This window comes from Procambarus clarkii, chromosome 22, assembly GCF_040958095.1.
Source record: "Procambarus clarkii isolate CNS0578487 chromosome 22, FALCON_Pclarkii_2.0, whole genome shotgun sequence".
NCBI lineage: Eukaryota > Metazoa > Arthropoda > Malacostraca > Decapoda > Cambaridae > Procambarus > Procambarus clarkii.
In genome coordinates this window covers 25,128,237-25,147,037 of record NC_091171.1, presented here as the reverse complement: position 1 = coordinate 25,147,037, position 18,801 = coordinate 25,128,237, and the positions used below count along the sequence as shown (strand labels likewise).

The following is an 18,801-nucleotide window of genomic DNA, read 5'->3' as shown; positions in this document are numbered from 1 at the left end:
GATGCCAGGTTGCATGCACTTCCTGTGGCTGGTTCTTCTTTGGTCGACACGTTTGGAAGGCTGGCTCATGGGGTTCGTGCCAGCCCTTTCATGAGGTGTTGCATGTGAGGCTCACTTGGTTTGCCAATATGGTCCAATGATTCGTGGGCTTTTCGGTGTCCCTTGGCCTTATTTGGTGCACTGCTAGTTCCCCCCTCTTATCCAAACCCTCATTTTCGTCCTTCTTCCAAAGATAAGCCCTAGGAGCATTTTCTATTTATCTACTTTATTCTATATATTTTGGAAATGCTGATTTCTGCTTAGGTGCCAATGTGAGTTAGCTCAAGAAGCTGCTGACGGAAATCTTCCTGAAATCATGTGTTGACAGTAATGAAATGTCTTTTTCTGGAGGGCACTTGGTAGCTTTCCATCCCCTCCCTATTCCCTTCATTTCCATGGGGGGTGTAGTACAGTGGAACCTCTATTAACGAGTGGCTCTATTAACGAGTTTTTCCAGTAACGAGCAAGCCACTCGCAGCAAATTTGTCTCTATTGACGAGCTCGCCTCTATTAACGAGTGAAACCACATGGCGCTTCCTAGCATCTCGCGGGTTCTCGCAAATTCTCGGACGCCTCCGACGCCAGTGTTGTTGTTGTATCTCACACGACAAGCATCCCTTTGGATTTATTTGAGCTTTTCTTTGGGTTTTTAGTGGTTTTGCGACTACAATTTGTAACACACGATGTCTCCAAAGAAGCTGCTTGCTAAAGATAGTGTTTTCAAGAGGAAGAAAGACACAATTATTATGGATTTCAAGAAGGAAATTATAGCAAAGCATGAGTGTGGTGTCTGTGTGATTGATCTCACAAGGAAGTATGGCAGGTCCTCATCAACAATTTACACCATTAGTAAGGGAATGAGGAGGTAAGGGAGGATGCTGCCTCTTCCACTGAGATCAGGGAAGTGTTTGGAATGTTTGAAAAGGTGAACGCATTCTTGGAAAAGCTGCCCTGATAAAGCAGTGACAACCCAGTGTGTGAAAATGTTTAATTAATTTATCACTTTGTGATAACACTTTATGAAAGTGTTATCACTTTCGCAGGTATATGTCGCTTGAACGTAACACACTTTTTTTCTCTTGAATGCACCCAAACACCGCGCTCAAGCATCATTTGAGCAAATATTTCTATAAAATCCATTACTTATCAGATCGACTTGGGGATTGTATACATGTTTGCCATGAAATTTCCGTTTTCTTTAATAACCACATTGCCTATTTAAGAAAACGGCATTGTATTGTATCTTCATGGTAAGACTATTATATTGTTGACACAACGAGTGTATTCAACGTAGTTTTTTATTTGGTGCTGGTCTAACGCATCCTTGTGTGACATTTGAAATGAAATTTGGGTGAAATTCCCAAGAAGAGAGAGTCCGCCTGACTCAGAGGTGAATTCTCCTTCCACACCATAACCCCTCTCCTCCTTCCCACCTCTCCATCGTCTCCCTCAAGCCAGCAACTACTCTTCATAAGGTAAAGTAAATATTAAAACACTACAACAAAACATTTATATTTACATGTGCAGTATTATATTTACATAAAAAAAGTCATACAAGTATGGATGTTTTTGGGAGTGGAACGGATTAAATTTATTTCCTTTATTTTAAATGGGGAAATTTGTTTCCAAAGACGAGTTTTCCAGGTAACGAGCTCGGTGCCAGAACGGATTAAACTCGTTAATAGAGGTTCTACTGTAGTTTGGTTTGGGTGGCTTGTTAACCACTGTGATGTGCCGAGTTTATTGTGATAATTTCCCCTGTGCGCACGAAATCATGTGTTCCCCAAAAATTCTTTTTTTTGTAAAATAATAAATTCCCTTCCCTGAACATGTCTGTAAAAATAAACACCAAATTCCACTAATTTTGGCTGTGGGGGGACGTGGACAAGGTGCGCTGTGACGTCATCACGGGCTGGTCGCCCATGAAGCTCCCCGAGGCGGTCGTGCAGGCCATTTAACCACCGCGAGTTGCCACAAATATATTTTCAATTATTTGTTCTATGTATTTCCAATGCGGTTTTATTAGTTTTTATCGTATATGATGCATATTTGTGTCCTTTATAATATGTATACAATAGAATGTTCATAATGTTCCATGGAACTGTGATACATATGTCAGTAATGTGTCCACAATAAATGTTTATTGTTGCAATATTACTTACTGTAATTTTAGTGAATTTTTAACAAGTACAGTTTCACACACTAAACAGTAACACACTGTATTACACACTCAGTACTTCGGAAGTGAGTAATAATCAATGAAGTAGTCCCTGGTACACAGCGTGACTTCGCTCTTGTTGCATCAGGTACAGATAGGTTTTCGCTTCCTGTTTCTTTGTTCTGTGTGCTTGCAAATAACGCACTCACGTACACCCTTGGCTTTAGTACTTGTAGGTGGTATGTAGCTAAGCTTGTAAAGCATAAGGTAGTCTTGAAAAGAATATAGGAAAACATCAATTTGTTAGGTAGTCTTGAAAAGATCGCTTTGTAAGGTCCCTGACTGGAAGAGTCAGTCATTCTCGGAGTGTGTCAGTCAATTTGGAAGAGATTCGGCCATTCTGGAAGAGATTCAGCTATTCTTGAAAATATCTATGGAAAACACTACCATGGAAGCCGCTAACACTGTTCATCTATGCTACTTGTATCGAATGCATCATCATTGAACCCAGAAAACGATTCATCTGTGTATCATCTATATAAATTTGAGATGGCATAGGTGGGCAAGGGTGGTGCTCAGAGCTACAACTGGATATGCTCGCTGTATCGTCCTCATAATGTGCTGTATTACTTGCATCCGACTTTTGTGTTAGGTCCTTATTGTGCCTAGCATCATCAATATCATGATCCTTATGTTCTTCAAGCAATAAGGTCTGAATTTCACCGATAGAGAGCGATCTTTCAACGCCGCGTCGGACAGATGTTTGGGAGCCAGAGGCGTGTGTGCCACCCATGGTTGCTCATTAAGTACTAACCCAGCCAGCAGCCCTAAGACATTCTGGGAATTTTTTCCAAGATGGCTGCTTCTCACTGAAGGTCCCAAGAATCCATTTCGTACCCAACCTACCACGAGCACATTTGTAACAGTAGAACTGTAATATAGAAAGTTCATAGATTTAAACATTGGAAGTTGGTAGTGACCTGACCTGACTGATAGCCTAAGGCATTCCCAAGGGATTAGTGTAGAAAACGGTGGCGCCAATTTCCTCCTGTGACGTACATTCGAACTAGGAGTATTATGAATGTATATCAGAATTATGAGGAATTATTAGTCATGGTTAAGTACTTATGTTAAAAACTAATGTAAATTGAGAATAAGGAATAAGTCTGGGACGATATCAAGGAGATGGTTGACGTCAGTAAGATTTAAAATATGCAAGACATGTGTTGTCACTGGAAAGGGTTAAAAGGGAAAATAGATACCTACCAACTTATTTGTTAAATCATGTAAAATTAGAGTAATACAAGAGCTTCTGAATATTGTAATTAACCTGGCTCGAGTATTTAGATAATTCCCATTTGTTTTGGAAGTAGAAGTCGCCTTCAGTGACAAATACGAGATTTTAGTTAATTAATAATCATTTTCAAAGATTAATCTGGCAACTAGCCTCGGGTCAGCCACGGGAAGGTCAGGCAGGCCTTGGTGGAACGAGGTAAATTTAGTGTAGGCTGAACATCAAGTGGGAACAAGACCCTCTCCCTAAAGCCAGTGGAACATCAGGCCAGGCTGCGGTATTAAGGTATCTGTGTTCTTGAGTTAGTATACTATAGAAGTCCACATTCATTGTCATAGGATTTTCATTGCTTCCGTTAAATAGGGCTTTCATTAGGGCATTTACTAAATATTATTTGATGCATAATTTTGGTTTAATAAATAGTTATAGAATTTATTGTGATTAGTGGAATTTCCCCATGTTTATTTTACTGATGAACGCAACCCTCATGTCTACACCTAGTTTCCTCATGCAAGTCAACAAGCATTTTCTTAATTAAGAAGATAATTCCCTTTTCATTTAATTTCCACATTAATGTAAAGCTTATCCCTCCTATTCATATAATTGGGGATAGAATTTCATGATATGCTTAATTGATGGTATCCTGCTTTCCATCAATTGAGAGATTTGCTCAGACATAGCAGGTGGTGGTGACGAACATTCAGAGTTTGCAGTTTAACCTAGAGGATACAGTGTCTCCGAGTTCGTGATATCTAAATGGTCAAACGTTTGGATCTCGAGGGATTGTACTGAAGGTAACTCGGTAGAACTCTGGTTTCTGTATATATTTCTTGAATTTTTCTTCATAACGACCAACATTTAACCAGTAGTGAGGTTAAAGGTTGGCCCCTGTTACAACGTTTTGGCCATTGTACGAAAAAATAAAAAGTACTTTTGTCGGTTGGCGCAGTAATGGGCGAACGGCATTTGTCGTTTGGCGCAGTTCAGTGGTTAATGAAGGGGCAGGCTGGCTAGGGCCTCATGTGACCTAGGCTGGCACTTGGTGGTGGTCAGGTGTATCCTAGTGTGTTCACCTTGTCATAAAGATTGCTTGCCTCATTACCTCTAGATACCTAATACTTGATTTTAATGTGTTATCTTTCAGTGGTAGGCAAGTACCATAAGCCAATGTGTTTTAAGTGTAAGGTCCAGGTTCATGCCATTACTCTTTCCTGAATAGGACCTGACCGTACCAGTGGAGTTGTGGTTTTGGCCAAGCTATGCTTTGAACTTTGAAGAGGAGGATGAGGAGGAGGAGGAAGACAATGGTGAGAATGAAGACGAGGAAGATGATGTTGAGTTTGAGGTTGGTATTGAATTTACACTAATTTTAAGGATAAGGTTTGTTAATTTAAATAGTCGGATTTTTAAGTAACAATTGAATAGGTTGATGGCTGTATTAATGGGGGTAAATGTAAATATAAATGTTTTTAAGATTACTACAAAAATAATAATACTGTATAATAGTAATGTAATGAATGGAAGGAGGCGCCTGACTTATGAACCTGCAACTTAGAATCATGTAATCTTATGAATAACATCCTAGCAAAAATGTCTCATTCTTAACCCTTTTACGGCTAAAGGCGGGTGAGCTCACCCCCGAGGAATTGGGGCCAAAATTAGAAAGTATCTCACTCTAGGTGACTAGAAAACTGTTTCAAAGTAATGTCCACCCAGGTCAAGGTCCTCTGAAATTCTAAATAACTGCCTGGACTTTGCAAATGCTGCCATTTGTTGGCAATAGAATCAAAGGCCTCACTAAGTGGTAGTGCCAAAAATTTGGAATTATGCTTCTTTTAAATCTGTACAATTATCACATACCTATTTCTACAACTTTTTCTGCACTGGCCCCTCTGTATATTCCCAGAGCTTACTGTGCTGACACCACATGGCTACTTCCAATGTCAGGCTCATGACATTGGCTCATGACTTGTAAGCTTACCAGGAGCCAGGTTTGACATCTGGGTCTTCAAAGAAGGGAAGGGGAGGATGTTGGTATCAAAGATCAACCCACTATCAATGTGAACCTATCATAAAGTGAGAGGACTTTGGTCTGGCTTGTTAGTGAGGTTTCTGGCTGAGGTAACAAAAGAAATGAAAAAATACTTTGAAATCCTGGCCCCTCAAAGGTGAACCTAGAAGGACCCCACACGATGCACTGTCAGAGAAATATTCATCCCATAACTGGCGAGAGTTGTCTCTGCTGATAATTTTGTGGTGGTTTTATTAGGTGGGTTGTGATGTCTTCCCCACAGTTGGAGTCTGCTTCCACTCTTGGTGGCATTCCAATTTTCCTTCTGGGAGTTTTTGGTTCCTGTGGGCTGTACTAGTACTTTTTTGTGGCTTCTGCTGCTCAGATTGAAACATTGTTTTTTCGAGGTAATCATGGGATTATTCTGGCCTCATTTATGGGGCCTTGGCTATCAGTGATGGCTGCCTTGGTTTTGAGAGCAGTGAGTTCTCCTCTCATTGCTGAACTTGTTTTAATTCAGGCTCTGTCAGTTTATGCCACTGCTGAAAGCCTCTTGTTTAAGACTTAAACGTTCTCCAGGGAGAGTCCTGTGGGTGTGGGATAGTTTGTCTTTGTTAGTGGCTGTTTCGGCTCTGTTGAGGCGGAGGGTGTGTCAACGACTGTGGCTTCTGGCATTCTTCTGGAGTCGGGGACCTTCCCTTGTTCCTTGTCATTTTGCTCTTGGGATAGTTCCAGATTTTAAGAGTTAGTTTTGAAGCATTTGCATTGCCCTTGGTTTGGTGTCTAGTTCTTTGAGTGTGGTCTTGTACTTTTGTGTGGGGATGCCTCTGTTGCCACCTACCCAGTTCCAGCTTTGCCTTCTCTGGAGTCTCTGGGATGGGCTGTATGCACTTTAGGGGTTTCTTGTCCATCTTTTATTCTGCAGGCTTCAGCAGGTGGACCTAATGGATAACTTCTGGTGCATATTGTGGGTGGGTATCAAATGCTATCAAATGCCACTGGCTTGGCATTTGATTTGCAGTCTGGTTTCCTCTCTTGCCTGAATCCCAACTCTCTCTTACTTGTTACTTGTACTTGCTTAAGTTAAACTGCATTAGCCACTTTCTGAACCATTCTTTCATTTTGTACAGGTCATCCTATGGTTTCTTTTAGTTATTCACCATATTATCCTCATAATTTTTGCATCATCTGTACTTGGATTGGCTTTAATACCAACTCCTTCCACTGATAATTTCCCACCACTCTTGGGTGTCTCTTCTTACTCTTGCTACTTGAAATACTGAAACACCTTGGCTGTCAGTCTCTCATCTCACTGTGACTGTTTTCTGTAACAATAGTTATCTTGAAGTTATCTTCAGATGATTTCAGGGCTTAGCGTCCCTGCGGCCCAGTCCTCAACCAGGCCTCCTTTTTGCTACACATCCCCAGGAAGCAGCCCATAGCAGCTGTTTAACTCCCAGATACCTATTTACTGCTAGGTAACAGGGACATCATGGTGAGAGAAACGGCCCATTTGTTTCCGCCTCCACCGGGAATCGAACCCGGAACCTCAGGACTACAAATCTGAAGTGCTGTCCACTCAGCTGTCATGACCCCTAGTTTTTAGTTTGTGTGGTACTTTAAACATTGAAACACCTTGTTATTCATGCCTATTTCTCCATTTGTTGCACTCTTCTCCTGTGGGGTATTGTGCCAATAGCTTTTTCTGACATTCCAAAAATACAGTATACACACTACCCGCCCTTATTTGTTCTGATCTCAGCTACCCAGTCATAGATGGTAGTGTTGGCCATTTCTGAATCCATGCTGGTGTTGTTATGAAAGCCCTTCTCTCCAAATGTTCTTCAAGACTCTTTCTTATGGATTTCTATAATTTAATTAGATATGTTCTTGATTCTCAATTGGGAATTCTGGGTTCGAATTCCGGTTGGGGCAGAAATTAGGCATGATTCCTATCGCCTAATGCCTCAATTCACCTAGCAGTAAATAGGTACCTGGAAGTTAGTTAACTGTTGTGGCATTGCATCCTGGGGAGGGTCAGTAGTTTGACCTTTGGGGGGAGGGGAGGGTCTCAATATCAGCCTAACATATACTGTACAAGTACTGTACATTAGCTGCTTCTCACTTGAAACAATGAATTACAGTATGGTTTTTCCCATCAATTTGCATGATATGCAAGTACTGTAAGGGGACTCTGGCTTGTAGTTTAGTGCATCCTTTTTGTTTTCCACATATTATTTTGGTGCTACATTGATGGTCTTTGAAAACTCTGGTAGTTCTCCTATTTGTAATAACTTGTTACACTTATTATCATAGTAAGAGGTCAACATAAGACTTCCACCTTTCTTAATATCCATGACAAGATCCTGTATTGTCCCACCACCTTAGCTGTAGCCAGCTGCAGTAAGTGCCTTCATACTTCATCTCTAGTTATACCACTGTCATCCAGTGCTACTTAGTTTAACACCATCCTACTCTGCTCTAAAACTTTTCTTTCCTCTTTTGTGAAGACATGTAATATTCTGAAGTTTCTCTCTCACTTCTGTTGTTCTCAGTGAATGACTCCACTTCTGTCCTCAGTTTTACCGTCTGTTCCTTAACTGTAATTTTTTCTCCTAGTGTGGTGAGAAGTAAATTTGGTTTGGTCTTTGCTTTATATGCAATGTCAATTTCTATTTGCATTTTTCATTTCCTTCTCACTCTGAGGTACTCATCCGTGACCCTCTTTTTATCTCTGTTATTCTTTTGTTCTTGTAGTTTTCTATGCTCTCATGCTTATGAAGTTTCCTTCCGCCATCCCTGAATTAATTTTGAGTTAGTCCTATGCCTTTCACTATCCTCCCTTTATACAGGAAGGAATTTGTCATCTGCTTTCTAGCATTTTTTGTGGGTCCCTCTCTCTTCAGTTTTATTTATTATAGTTGCTCATTTCATTTTACTGTTTCTATTTTATATGTCATTCAATCTTCTAGCTCCTGGTCTTTTTCCTAAACAGTGCATCTTCACTTCCACAAGACACTCGTATATATAGAGAGATTGCTCATTCCCAAGGGGACTTTGAAGTTGACTTCAATTATGTTTGAACTCAGTCAAAGCGAACATGAGATCAAGTCTGGCTGGTTCAGCATTACCTCTCGTTCTCGTAGCCCATTGACATGTTGGCATCAAATGGTTTTCATTGCTGCTTGGTAGCACTGTTCAATCATCTGGTTTTCGGTTTGTCTGCCTTTGAGCATCTATATATGGGGTGTTGTGTATAATTTTCATATATCTTCTGGGTATCCATCTGGCTTTGTTTTTGTTGGGGCTGTTGTTTTCTTTGTAATTGGCTTGTGTCCCAAGATCTTGGGATGGTATTCTATAGTAAACTGTCACCAGAGGACCATGGAAAAGGCATAGTAAATGGAGCCTATGCTAATCTGGCCAATTTCAGAATTGCACTTAAATTCATGCATGGAGAAATGTTAACAAAATAAAATGCTGTCCTCAACTTTTGTGGGACCTAAACTAGAATATGCAGTAGGTATGTGGTGTCTATATCAAAAAAGGGTACATTAATAAACTATAAAAGGTGCAGAGACATGCTACTAAATGGTTTCCAGACTTTAAACCTTAAAGATGTGAGGAGAGCTACCTACTATGTGGTGATTCCGAGGATCAACATCCCTGTGGCTCGGTCTTGACCAGGCCTCTTGATTGGTGGTCTGGTCAAACAGGCTGTTGGATCTTGCAGCCTGACATATGAATCACAGCCTGGTTGATCAGGTATCCTTTGGAGGTGTTTATCAAGTTCTTTCTTGAATACCATGAGAGACTGGCCAGTTATGCCCCTTTTATATAGAGGGAGTGTTGAAAAAGTCTTGAGTCTTTGATGGTGATAGTTCTCTCTCTGCATACCTGCTGCACCTCTGCATTTTAATGGGGCTATTTTACACATCCTGCCATGCCTACTGGTATTGTGTGATGCTATTTGTGTGTGCAAATTTGGACCCTGTCCTTCTAATATTTTCCGTTTGTAAATTAATGCATCTTTCTTGCCTGCTCTCCAGATAATACAAATTTAAAACTTTTAATTGGTCACAATTATTTAGAGGTTTTATGGAGCAGATTTTAGCAGTAAAGGATCTTTGCACACTATTCAGATCAGTAGCTCCTCCAGCTTTGAATGGGGCTTTTAGTGTGCAGTAGTATTCCACCCTAGAGTGCTAGTATCTTGAAAGTATCATCATTGGTATGGCATTCCTTGTTTGAAAGTTTCTTATTATCCAACCTGTCATTTTTCTTGCAGTCATGACAGGTACTTTATTATGTTCTTTAAAAGGTAAGGTCTTCAAACATGATTACTCTTAGATCCTTTACATTGCTTTTTCATTTTACAGCGTGATTTGATTGCATTTTGTTTACGGTTTCCATTTTTGTATTTTAATTTTTTCTATAGCACAGGAGCTGAATCTTATCTTCATTAAACATATTATTATATGACCCATTGAAAGACCTGATTAACATCAGATTGGAGGTTTGTTGTATCCTCAATATTGTCTACTCGCATAAAAACCCTAGTGTCATTTGCAAGTGATGATCTAGTAGTATAGTTTGCATCCTTGTCTGTGTCTGACATAAGGATGAGAAAAAGTACCAGAGTATGGTACCTTCGGGGACTGAGCTTTCACGGTGGATGATCTGGATTTTACTGTGTTGACAATTACACTCTGGGTTCTGTTCATTACGACGTTAAAAGAGCCATCTCTCTACTTTGCCAGGAGAGTACTGTAATTCTTTTTGAGCACATTTTGTGAGCAATAACACCATGGCCACATTTATTGAAATCTTTAGCAAAGTCTATGTATGTATGTTTCATCTGCTTTTTACTCGTCATCCATGGCACCTAAGGCCAAGTGAGAGTGATGTAGCAATTGTGAGAGCCAAGAGCACCCTGTTCTTAACCCATGTTGTCCAAGGTTATGTAGATGTTGTGATTTCATGTGATCTGCAATCTTAAACATAATCTTAATTCTTAGCACACTTTCAAAGACTTTTATGATGTGTGAAGTTAGAGCTATTGGTCTATACATTTTTGCATCTGCTTTACTACTTTGTGAAATGGCATTATCTCCGCTGTTTTAAGTATGTTGGAAATGACAATAGTATCTAGGCTCTGTCTCCAAAAGATGTCTGTGATAGTGGTGTTTTGCACTTCTTGATGAATTTAGAATTCCAGGAGTTTGGACCTGGTGCAGAGTGCATGCTGTCTATGGTTACTTCAAAGTCCAGTGGGGTTAGGGTGACATCTGATATATGGTACGATGTTGGTGTCACATTCATGAAGAATTCATTTGGATCATTAAAATTTAATGTGTTCAGGTGTTCACTGAAAACAGAACCGTATTGAAGCCTCAGAATTTCACTCATTTCTTTGTTATCTGTGGAAGTTCCATCACCTTTGCACAAGTACTACAATGCTGAATGTAGATTTTGTTCTAGTTTTTGCAAAGAAGGAAAAAAGTATTTTGGATTCCTCTCTCATTCACTTATGTTCTTTTGCTCTCTGCCTTTACTGGATTTTGTATTCTTGCAGCTTGAGCTTGATCATTTCTATTTCTTTGGAGGTTTTAAAATTGTTTAAAATTAATGGAGAAGAAAGAGGTGACATGATTACTACATCAGTTTTATCAAATTGTTATAATTATGTATAAGGAATTTTTTTTAAATAGCAACATTGAGTTCATGAATAACAATATTCAAGCTAAGAAAACAAAATGTGAAAAATGTACTTAACTCTTTTGAAGAGTTGTAAATAGGATAATATAAATAAGACCATTGGAAATTTCAAAATGTCATATAACCAAGAGTAGGGAAGCCAGTACACTCTCACTTTAATCCTTATCTTCTCACCAGGTACTATAGGTCAGGTAGTAGGCATGTTAAGATTGTCCCAGCTTGCAGGTTTGTCACTTGTAGATGAAAATGTCCCTTAATTCTGCTGTCTCAGAGTACTGCAGAATAGTTGTTCTAATCATTATGATCAGTTCACAAGCAACAGTCTTGTAAGCAATGATCATTTTGTGTACCTGTATCTGCAAGCAATTACTCCGTGGGGTGAAGAACTCTCCTCTTGTCAGAACCACCACCTGTGACAGTCATGCTATCATAAATCAAAAGTACAGTACATTTTACATTTGGCGAATGTAAAATAATACAGTATTTAATTTTTACTGTCATTCCAATGGAGTAGTGGTAAATCACTCGCCCGGCACTTCGCAAGCACTTTGGCCTGGGTTTGAATCCTGGTCGGGAAGGATTGACCGGGTGCCAATCCTTAACTGTAGCCTCTGTTCACCCAGCAGTGAATGGATACCTGGTTGTTAAACGATTTGGTGAGTTGTATTCCAGCGAAAAAAATAGGATTAAGGACCTGCCAGAACGCTATGCGTGCTAGTGGCTTTACAAGAATGTAAGATCTCTTGTATATATAAATTAAAAAAAAAACATGAGCCTTGCAATTCACATCATGCACAGTGTGTGTGTGTAATTACCTAAGTGTAGTTACAGGATGAGAGCTACGCTCATGGTGTCCCGTCTTCCCAGTACTCTGTCTTATAATGCTTTGAAACTACTGACGGTTTTGGGCTCCAACACCTTCTTGTTCTAACCGTCTACTACACTGTTAGCTTTTTTCTTGCAAAAGAAAACACAAAAAACACACTTTTCTTGCAAAAGAAAACTTTCTAATGTTTTTTCAGCACCTTTGTTTCCTTAGCTTGCATCGGTGTCCTCTTGTTCGTGAAGTTGCTGGTTTCAAGAATTCCTCTTAGTCAGTTTGGTTGATTCCTGTTAGTATTTTGTAAGTGGTGATCATATCGCCTTTTTCTTCCATCTTCTAGTTTTGACATATTTAACGACTCTATCCTCACCTTGTAACTCTTTGTTTTTCCCAAGGGGACTCTGAGTCCCGGAAGTAATTTTTTGGTATGCTTTTCCAGTTTCTTTATGTGCTTCTTGAGATTTGGGCACCATACAACTGCTGCATATTCCAATTTTGGTCTCACAAATGTCATGAACAGTTTTAGTATTTCACCATCCATATAATTATCACCATCCATATAAAGGGAGCCGGTCGGCCGAGCGAGGGAGCCGGTCGGCCGAGCGGACAGCACGCTGGACTTGTGATCCTGTGGTCCTGGGTTCGATCCCAGGCGCCGGCGAGAAACAATGGGCAGAGTTTCTTTCACCCTATGCCCCTGTTACCTAGCAGTAAAATAGGTACCTGGGTGTTAGTCAGCTGTCACGGGCTGCTTCCTGGGGGTGGAGGCCTGGTCGAGGACCGGGCCGCGGGGACACTAAAGCCCCGAAATCATCTCAAGATAACCTCAAGATAATTAAAAACAAGTCTGAAGTTGGAAAGCAACGCATACGCTCCTCTCACAATGTTCTTTGTGTTCTTCTGGCGACAGCTTACTATTCAAACCACCCCAAGGTCTCGGTTCTTTATTAGAGTTCTGTAATTCCTTTCCACATAATTTGTAAGTTGTATGTGGTCTATTTTCTCCGATTCCACATTCCATAACATGGCATTTATTCACATTGAATTCCATTTGCCATTTGAAGCTCCAAGCCCCTATTTTTGCTAAACCAATTTGAAGGGCATTACAATAGTCTGCATCTCCTATCTTCCCCAATATCTTAGCATCATCCATAAACATGTTCATATAATTCTGTATTCTTTGCCAAAATCAATTACTGTACCTAATCTTTGTATTCACAGCCTGAAGAACAGTTGAACATTCTTACTGCATATTTACGCTCTACCTACTGCTACTGTATATGGTGCTGCGCCGTATATGACGATGAACGAGACCTTAAGCAAAATTGCCCTGGACCTACAAGAGCAGATCATGATGATGTGATTAGTGCCTATGTATTAATAATTATAAATAACTACTGCATAAATGAGATGTCAAGTGTTGATACCAGAATAAATAAATGTTTTTCAATGTAAGTTGTAGGTTTTTTATGTAATTTTGATGTATGATATGTATATTGTCAATAAATTATGCAATGAATGGGCACTTTTTGAGATCACTCCAAAACTTGTGAAATATGTACAGTACTAGTATTTCTAAATATACATTCAATGAAAATCAGACTTTTCTGTTTTGTAATGAGGCAGGGTGTGGGATCCTATGGCATTCTGTTGCAGGATGTACAGTATAATAACAAACTGTGTTATTGGAGAGTATGATTGAGGCCTTTGTCAAATGTGTAACATGTGGGAAAAGAAAATATGGATTACACTATAAAAATTGCTTTACTGAGATTTTTCTCACTTTGCACGAAAGTTATAGTTACATGATGAGAGCTACGCTCGTGGGACTCTATCACACTGTTTTTGATTCTTCTATTTTGATATTTTCCTCTTCCTTTCATCTCATATTTTTCCAAGTTTGTACACATATTTGCCATAGTCCAAAATTTGCAAAATGCAGCTAATTTTGACTCCTTATACAACCTGAGTATACCATAATGCCCATCTCCACACAGTAACACATACTGAAACATTCATTGAACTCTATAACTTACATGAGTCATTATCATCCAGCTCTATAGTTTAAATAAAAATTCCACAGCTATGTTGTAAAAAATACTATTGGATTCTTACAGTAAACATTTTAATACCAGTACTGTATAACCATAATATAAGAATAAAGGTAACTGCAGAAGGCCTATTGGCTCATACGAGGCAGCTCCTATTTATAACCACCCAATCTCATTAATATAAATGTCTAACCTATACTTGAAACAATGAAGAGAGCCTACTTCTATTATGTTACGTGGTAATTGGTTCCGCAAATCAATCCTGTTACCAAACCAGTATTTACTCTGGTCTTTCCTAAATCTAAACATATCCAATTTATACCCATTGTTTCGTGTTCTGTCTTGTGTTGATACTTTTAATACCCTGTTAATATCCCCCTTGGTTGTGTCCATTCATCCACTTGTACACCTCTTATCATGTCACCGTAATTCTGCTCATCATTTCATATTTATATACAAGTGAATTGGACTCGCAGGCTCGTCATGAAGCTTGCCAACTTTTGTATATCACTTGTCAGTGGATGATCAGGAGCCTGTTAATATTAGAGTACAGTACTTCTTCCCCTTCTGATTACCCAGTATTGGGGTTAGCCTCCAACTTTGAACAGTGTCAGTCATTCTCTTATAGTAAAGATTATTTTTTTCATGAAAGCGCACTGTGATGGTGAATGTAACAATGTATGATTTCTTATTTCATGATACTAACTTCCAATTACTGTATTAGTAGTCATAACAGTTTTTTTTTTCTTTTCAATGACATTTTACATATTGATATTCTTTCCTCTCCCTTTCATCTCATATTTTTCCAAGTTTGTACACATATTTGCCATCGTCCATTCTCCATACTTCGTTTTCTAATGTGTCATCATTTACTAGGTATACTGTATTGGTTGTGGTGCATATTGTATGCCACATGCTGCACACTTCTCTTGACATTAATGTTTACATGTTTTATCCTGTTATATTGTATTTCAAATGTGGATTATCTGGTCACACACTATTGATACTAAACAAAAGTTAATAGATTACAGGTATAGTACCATATTACAAAACAATTTTGTATGTACCGTCGTGCATATGGCATGTGGGTGCAAGAGTGTATTATATTAAAATCAACATAAATGCAAATACAGTATAACTTTGAAGATGTATTTTAGATGTCATCTCTAAAACTGATAAATTATTTGAATTATTGCTAGTTTTGATTTCATTATCTTTCACTTGAGATTCTATTTTAACTTTGTTGTAGTAGACTGTGCAAATAACTTTGGTAAAATTTACAAGCACAGTCTAACATTGGATAGAAAACAGAGCAGTTTAAAGCTGTATATCTTACATTTGCATAAATTCTCCACTAATCAGTATTTTGCTATACATAAATTAAACATTTATACGGTACCTATATTGAATAGCATACAATAAAAATATCAGGAAATTGTGTACAAATCTGCAAGAATTTAAACTCTATATACAATCCCTTGAATGACCTATTTTCTACTGAATAAACAGGTAAAGCTAACAAGGTGTTTAATTTCTTCTAGAGGTGTACTGATACCAATATTTTTACAGAAAAAAAATTAATGTAATGTATCAATGAGAAAATCAGTAGGAGCCATGAGGAGGATACAGACCTATGCTCTGGGTACTCTCAAGCAAATGCCTTATACCACTACACGTGAAAAGCAATGCAACCTGTTTGAGTCCCAGATTGCATTGCTTTTATCATGTCATGGTAGAGTGGTCTAAGGTGTTTGCTCGGGAGTACCCAGAGCATAGGGTCTAATCCTAATCATGGCTCCTATTAATTTTCTCAATATATTTACTATTACTGATACTGCCTTATTACCTGATTTTGATTCTTATATTCTTTAATTAAAAAGACCGATACCAATACAGTACAGTACTGTACTTAAAATTTCTGTAAGACAAATTGTGTACCACAATACCGTGGATAATAACATTTCATTCATTTCATTATCCACGGTATTGTGATTGACAATTTATGACTGGTGTGGATCACCTAACTCTCCTGTGCTTGAAGGGAAAGGCTTAAAGTTCATGATTGGTCAGTAGTTAGTTGCCTCTGGAGTCCTTCTGTATTGTGGCTAGCTCAGTAGCTCAGTAAATAGAGCAACCGTCTCCTGTGCTGGGGGTCGGGTGTTTGAGGATTCTAGTTCCCGGATGAGTTAAAAATTTCAAGATGTTAAAACTTAAGATATAATGTTTCTTGTGATTTCAGTCAGGATTGGTAAACAATGACATAAGAGTAGTAAACTGGCATTTCAGTAATTATAATAGTACATATATCGCTGCAACTATTCATGCAAATTCGATTCAAGGAAGCAATGTTAAATAGACTCTCCAGCACTGATTATTAACTCAAAATATTCTATTACAATTTTGCATAACTACCCAGTCTTGGAGGTGTTTGGGCCAAGATACCTTACATTCCTTAACATGTTAAATTTTAAACTTTGAATAGAACATTGAGCGTGTTGTAGGAGAATTGGATACCTCTTTGCACAATATACAATCTGCTGCAACACATTTAAGGTACCCTACTTATAACTTAAGCTGAGATGTGAGTCCAGAGCTGAAATTCAACCCATGGAAGAGCAATTACCCGAACATGAAGCAGGAGGGTATAGGGATGGGTTATGTGAAGCTTTAATAATTGCCTAATTGTGCTTGTTTAGGATGAGCTCTTTGGTCCCACCTCTCAGCCTTCAGTTAAATTTTCTGTCCTTGTCTGTTCAGTAAATGTTGTATATGAGGATAATATTTTAAATTTCTTCTCATTCAGGTGGCCTCAGTTTTAATTCTATGTTTTTTATTGTAAGTCATAGAACTTGGCTGTTCCTACAATGACTATTAATATGCTGCCCTTACACTCACCATACATCAGCTGCTTCTGCACTCGCCATATACTAACTGCCTTTACACTCACCATTCATAAGCTGCCTTTACACTCACCATTCATAAGCTGCCTTTACACTCACCATTCATAAGCTGCTCCTACAATCACCATACACAAGCTGCCCCTACACTCTATGCACCAGTTACCCCCATACACCAGCAGCTTCTATATTCACCACGCACCAGTTGCTCCTTCACTCTCCATACACCAGCAGCTTCTATATTCACCACGCACCAGCTGTGCCCCCCCCTACAATCAATATACACAAGCTGCTCCTATATTCACCACGCACCAGCTGTGCCCCCCCCTACAATCAATATACACAAGCTGCTCCTATATTCACCACGCACCAGCTGTGCCCCCCCCCTACAATCAATATACACAAGCTGCTCCTATATTCACCACGCACCAGCTGTGCCTCCCCTACAATCACTATACACAAGCTGCCCCTAAACTCTCCATATACCAGCTGCCCCCTACAATTAGCATAATTCAGTAATGAGAATAGTAATGTTAACAATGATTTAATATATAAAGTTAAAGCAAGGTATACTGACTTTGTGTAAACCAATTATACAGTGAGGCCTGTTGTGAAGCAAGATTGTCTCTTTCAGCATAAATTAAGTTAATTTGTTATAATTCCCATATCATGGCGCCTAATTTTGATAATTACTGTACATATAATTACAGTTGTCGGGAGCAGAAAAGTGTACTTTTTGCTTGCATCGAGGACCTCCCTTCAGTCTTCCGACCTTACCCAGGATGCAACCCAAAACAGATGCGTAACTACCAGGGGTACCTGTTTACTGCTAGGTGAAAGGGCATCAGGCAAAAGAAAATATGCAGAACCATTTCTGTCTCGCCCTGGAACCGAACCAGGATTCCTGATTACGAGTCGAGAACGTATAAATTGATGTACTATAGGTTTACATCGGGGCTTGTGAGCCATGGTTGTCAGCCCATCTTCATAAACAATGGCTAATTGCTCGTTAACCCAATCACTAAATTCGATTTTTTTTAAATCACATGGACACACTCATGACTCACAAATGATTACCTTTGAGCGCTGCATAAACAGTGATTGTTGCCGCCGGAGGCAGCTAGTTAATTGTGCACCCCATACTCCTCCTGTGAGCAGTAGCGCAAAAAAGGTCGTTATCGGACCTCGACGGCGATTATTACATTAATAATTTCAACTATCTTTCACACCTTATAATTATAATGTCAGCTAGTTACAGAGAATGTTCTATTTCAATAACTATATATTTACAGTTAATCATTATACATTAATGGCAGGTTTTATCACATACATAATTGTTAGAGCTATGGAGATATTACAGTCATGGAGGAGCTGCTGTTTGTTATTAGTCTTCACAATACACTACTTCTTATTCTCATATGTTATTTATCTACTGGAAGCAAAATATGGATATAGTGCAAGGATTTCAGGATTTTTATCCATAGTAATAAGATGGTTTGCCGTTTCATACAACGTGAGTTTAGATTTATCTCTAAATTGGCTCAATTTTATTACACTTCAAGATATAATGCTCGAATATGTCCAAGTACTGCTATCAATTCAGCTTCCATTGTGGATGCCCAATTACTAATGCTTATATTTCTTTGAATTGTACTTCCATCGGGCTGATGAGCAATAAAAGCACTTCCTGCCCTCCCTTTAGCTGTATTGAGTGATCCGTCAATGTATATGGTCTCTGCGATGTTTTTAATTTGTATATTGGGAATGTGTTCTAGAGAGATTAATTTAGCAGCAAGCTGAGCATGAGGGT

At 38.9% G+C, this 18,801-nt stretch overlaps 1 protein-coding gene across 2 annotated transcripts in view; it reads left to right on the top strand.

The window, feature by feature from the left end:
• The window catches only part of LOC138367659 (G patch domain-containing protein 11-like), a 31,090-nt gene extending 15,474 nt beyond the window's left edge, over positions 1-15,616 (top strand). For both annotated transcript variants that reach the window (XM_069329542.1, XM_069329543.1), the window contains exons 5-6: positions 4,711-4,836; positions 13,265-15,616. In XM_069329542.1, coding sequence (XP_069185643.1) covers positions 4,711-4,836; positions 13,265-13,498 — 360 coding nt within the window. In that variant the 3' untranslated portion in view covers positions 13,499-15,616. The remainder of the gene's footprint in view (positions 1-4,710; positions 4,837-13,264) is intronic.
• The last annotated feature ends 3,185 nt before the right edge of the window (positions 15,617-18,801 follow it).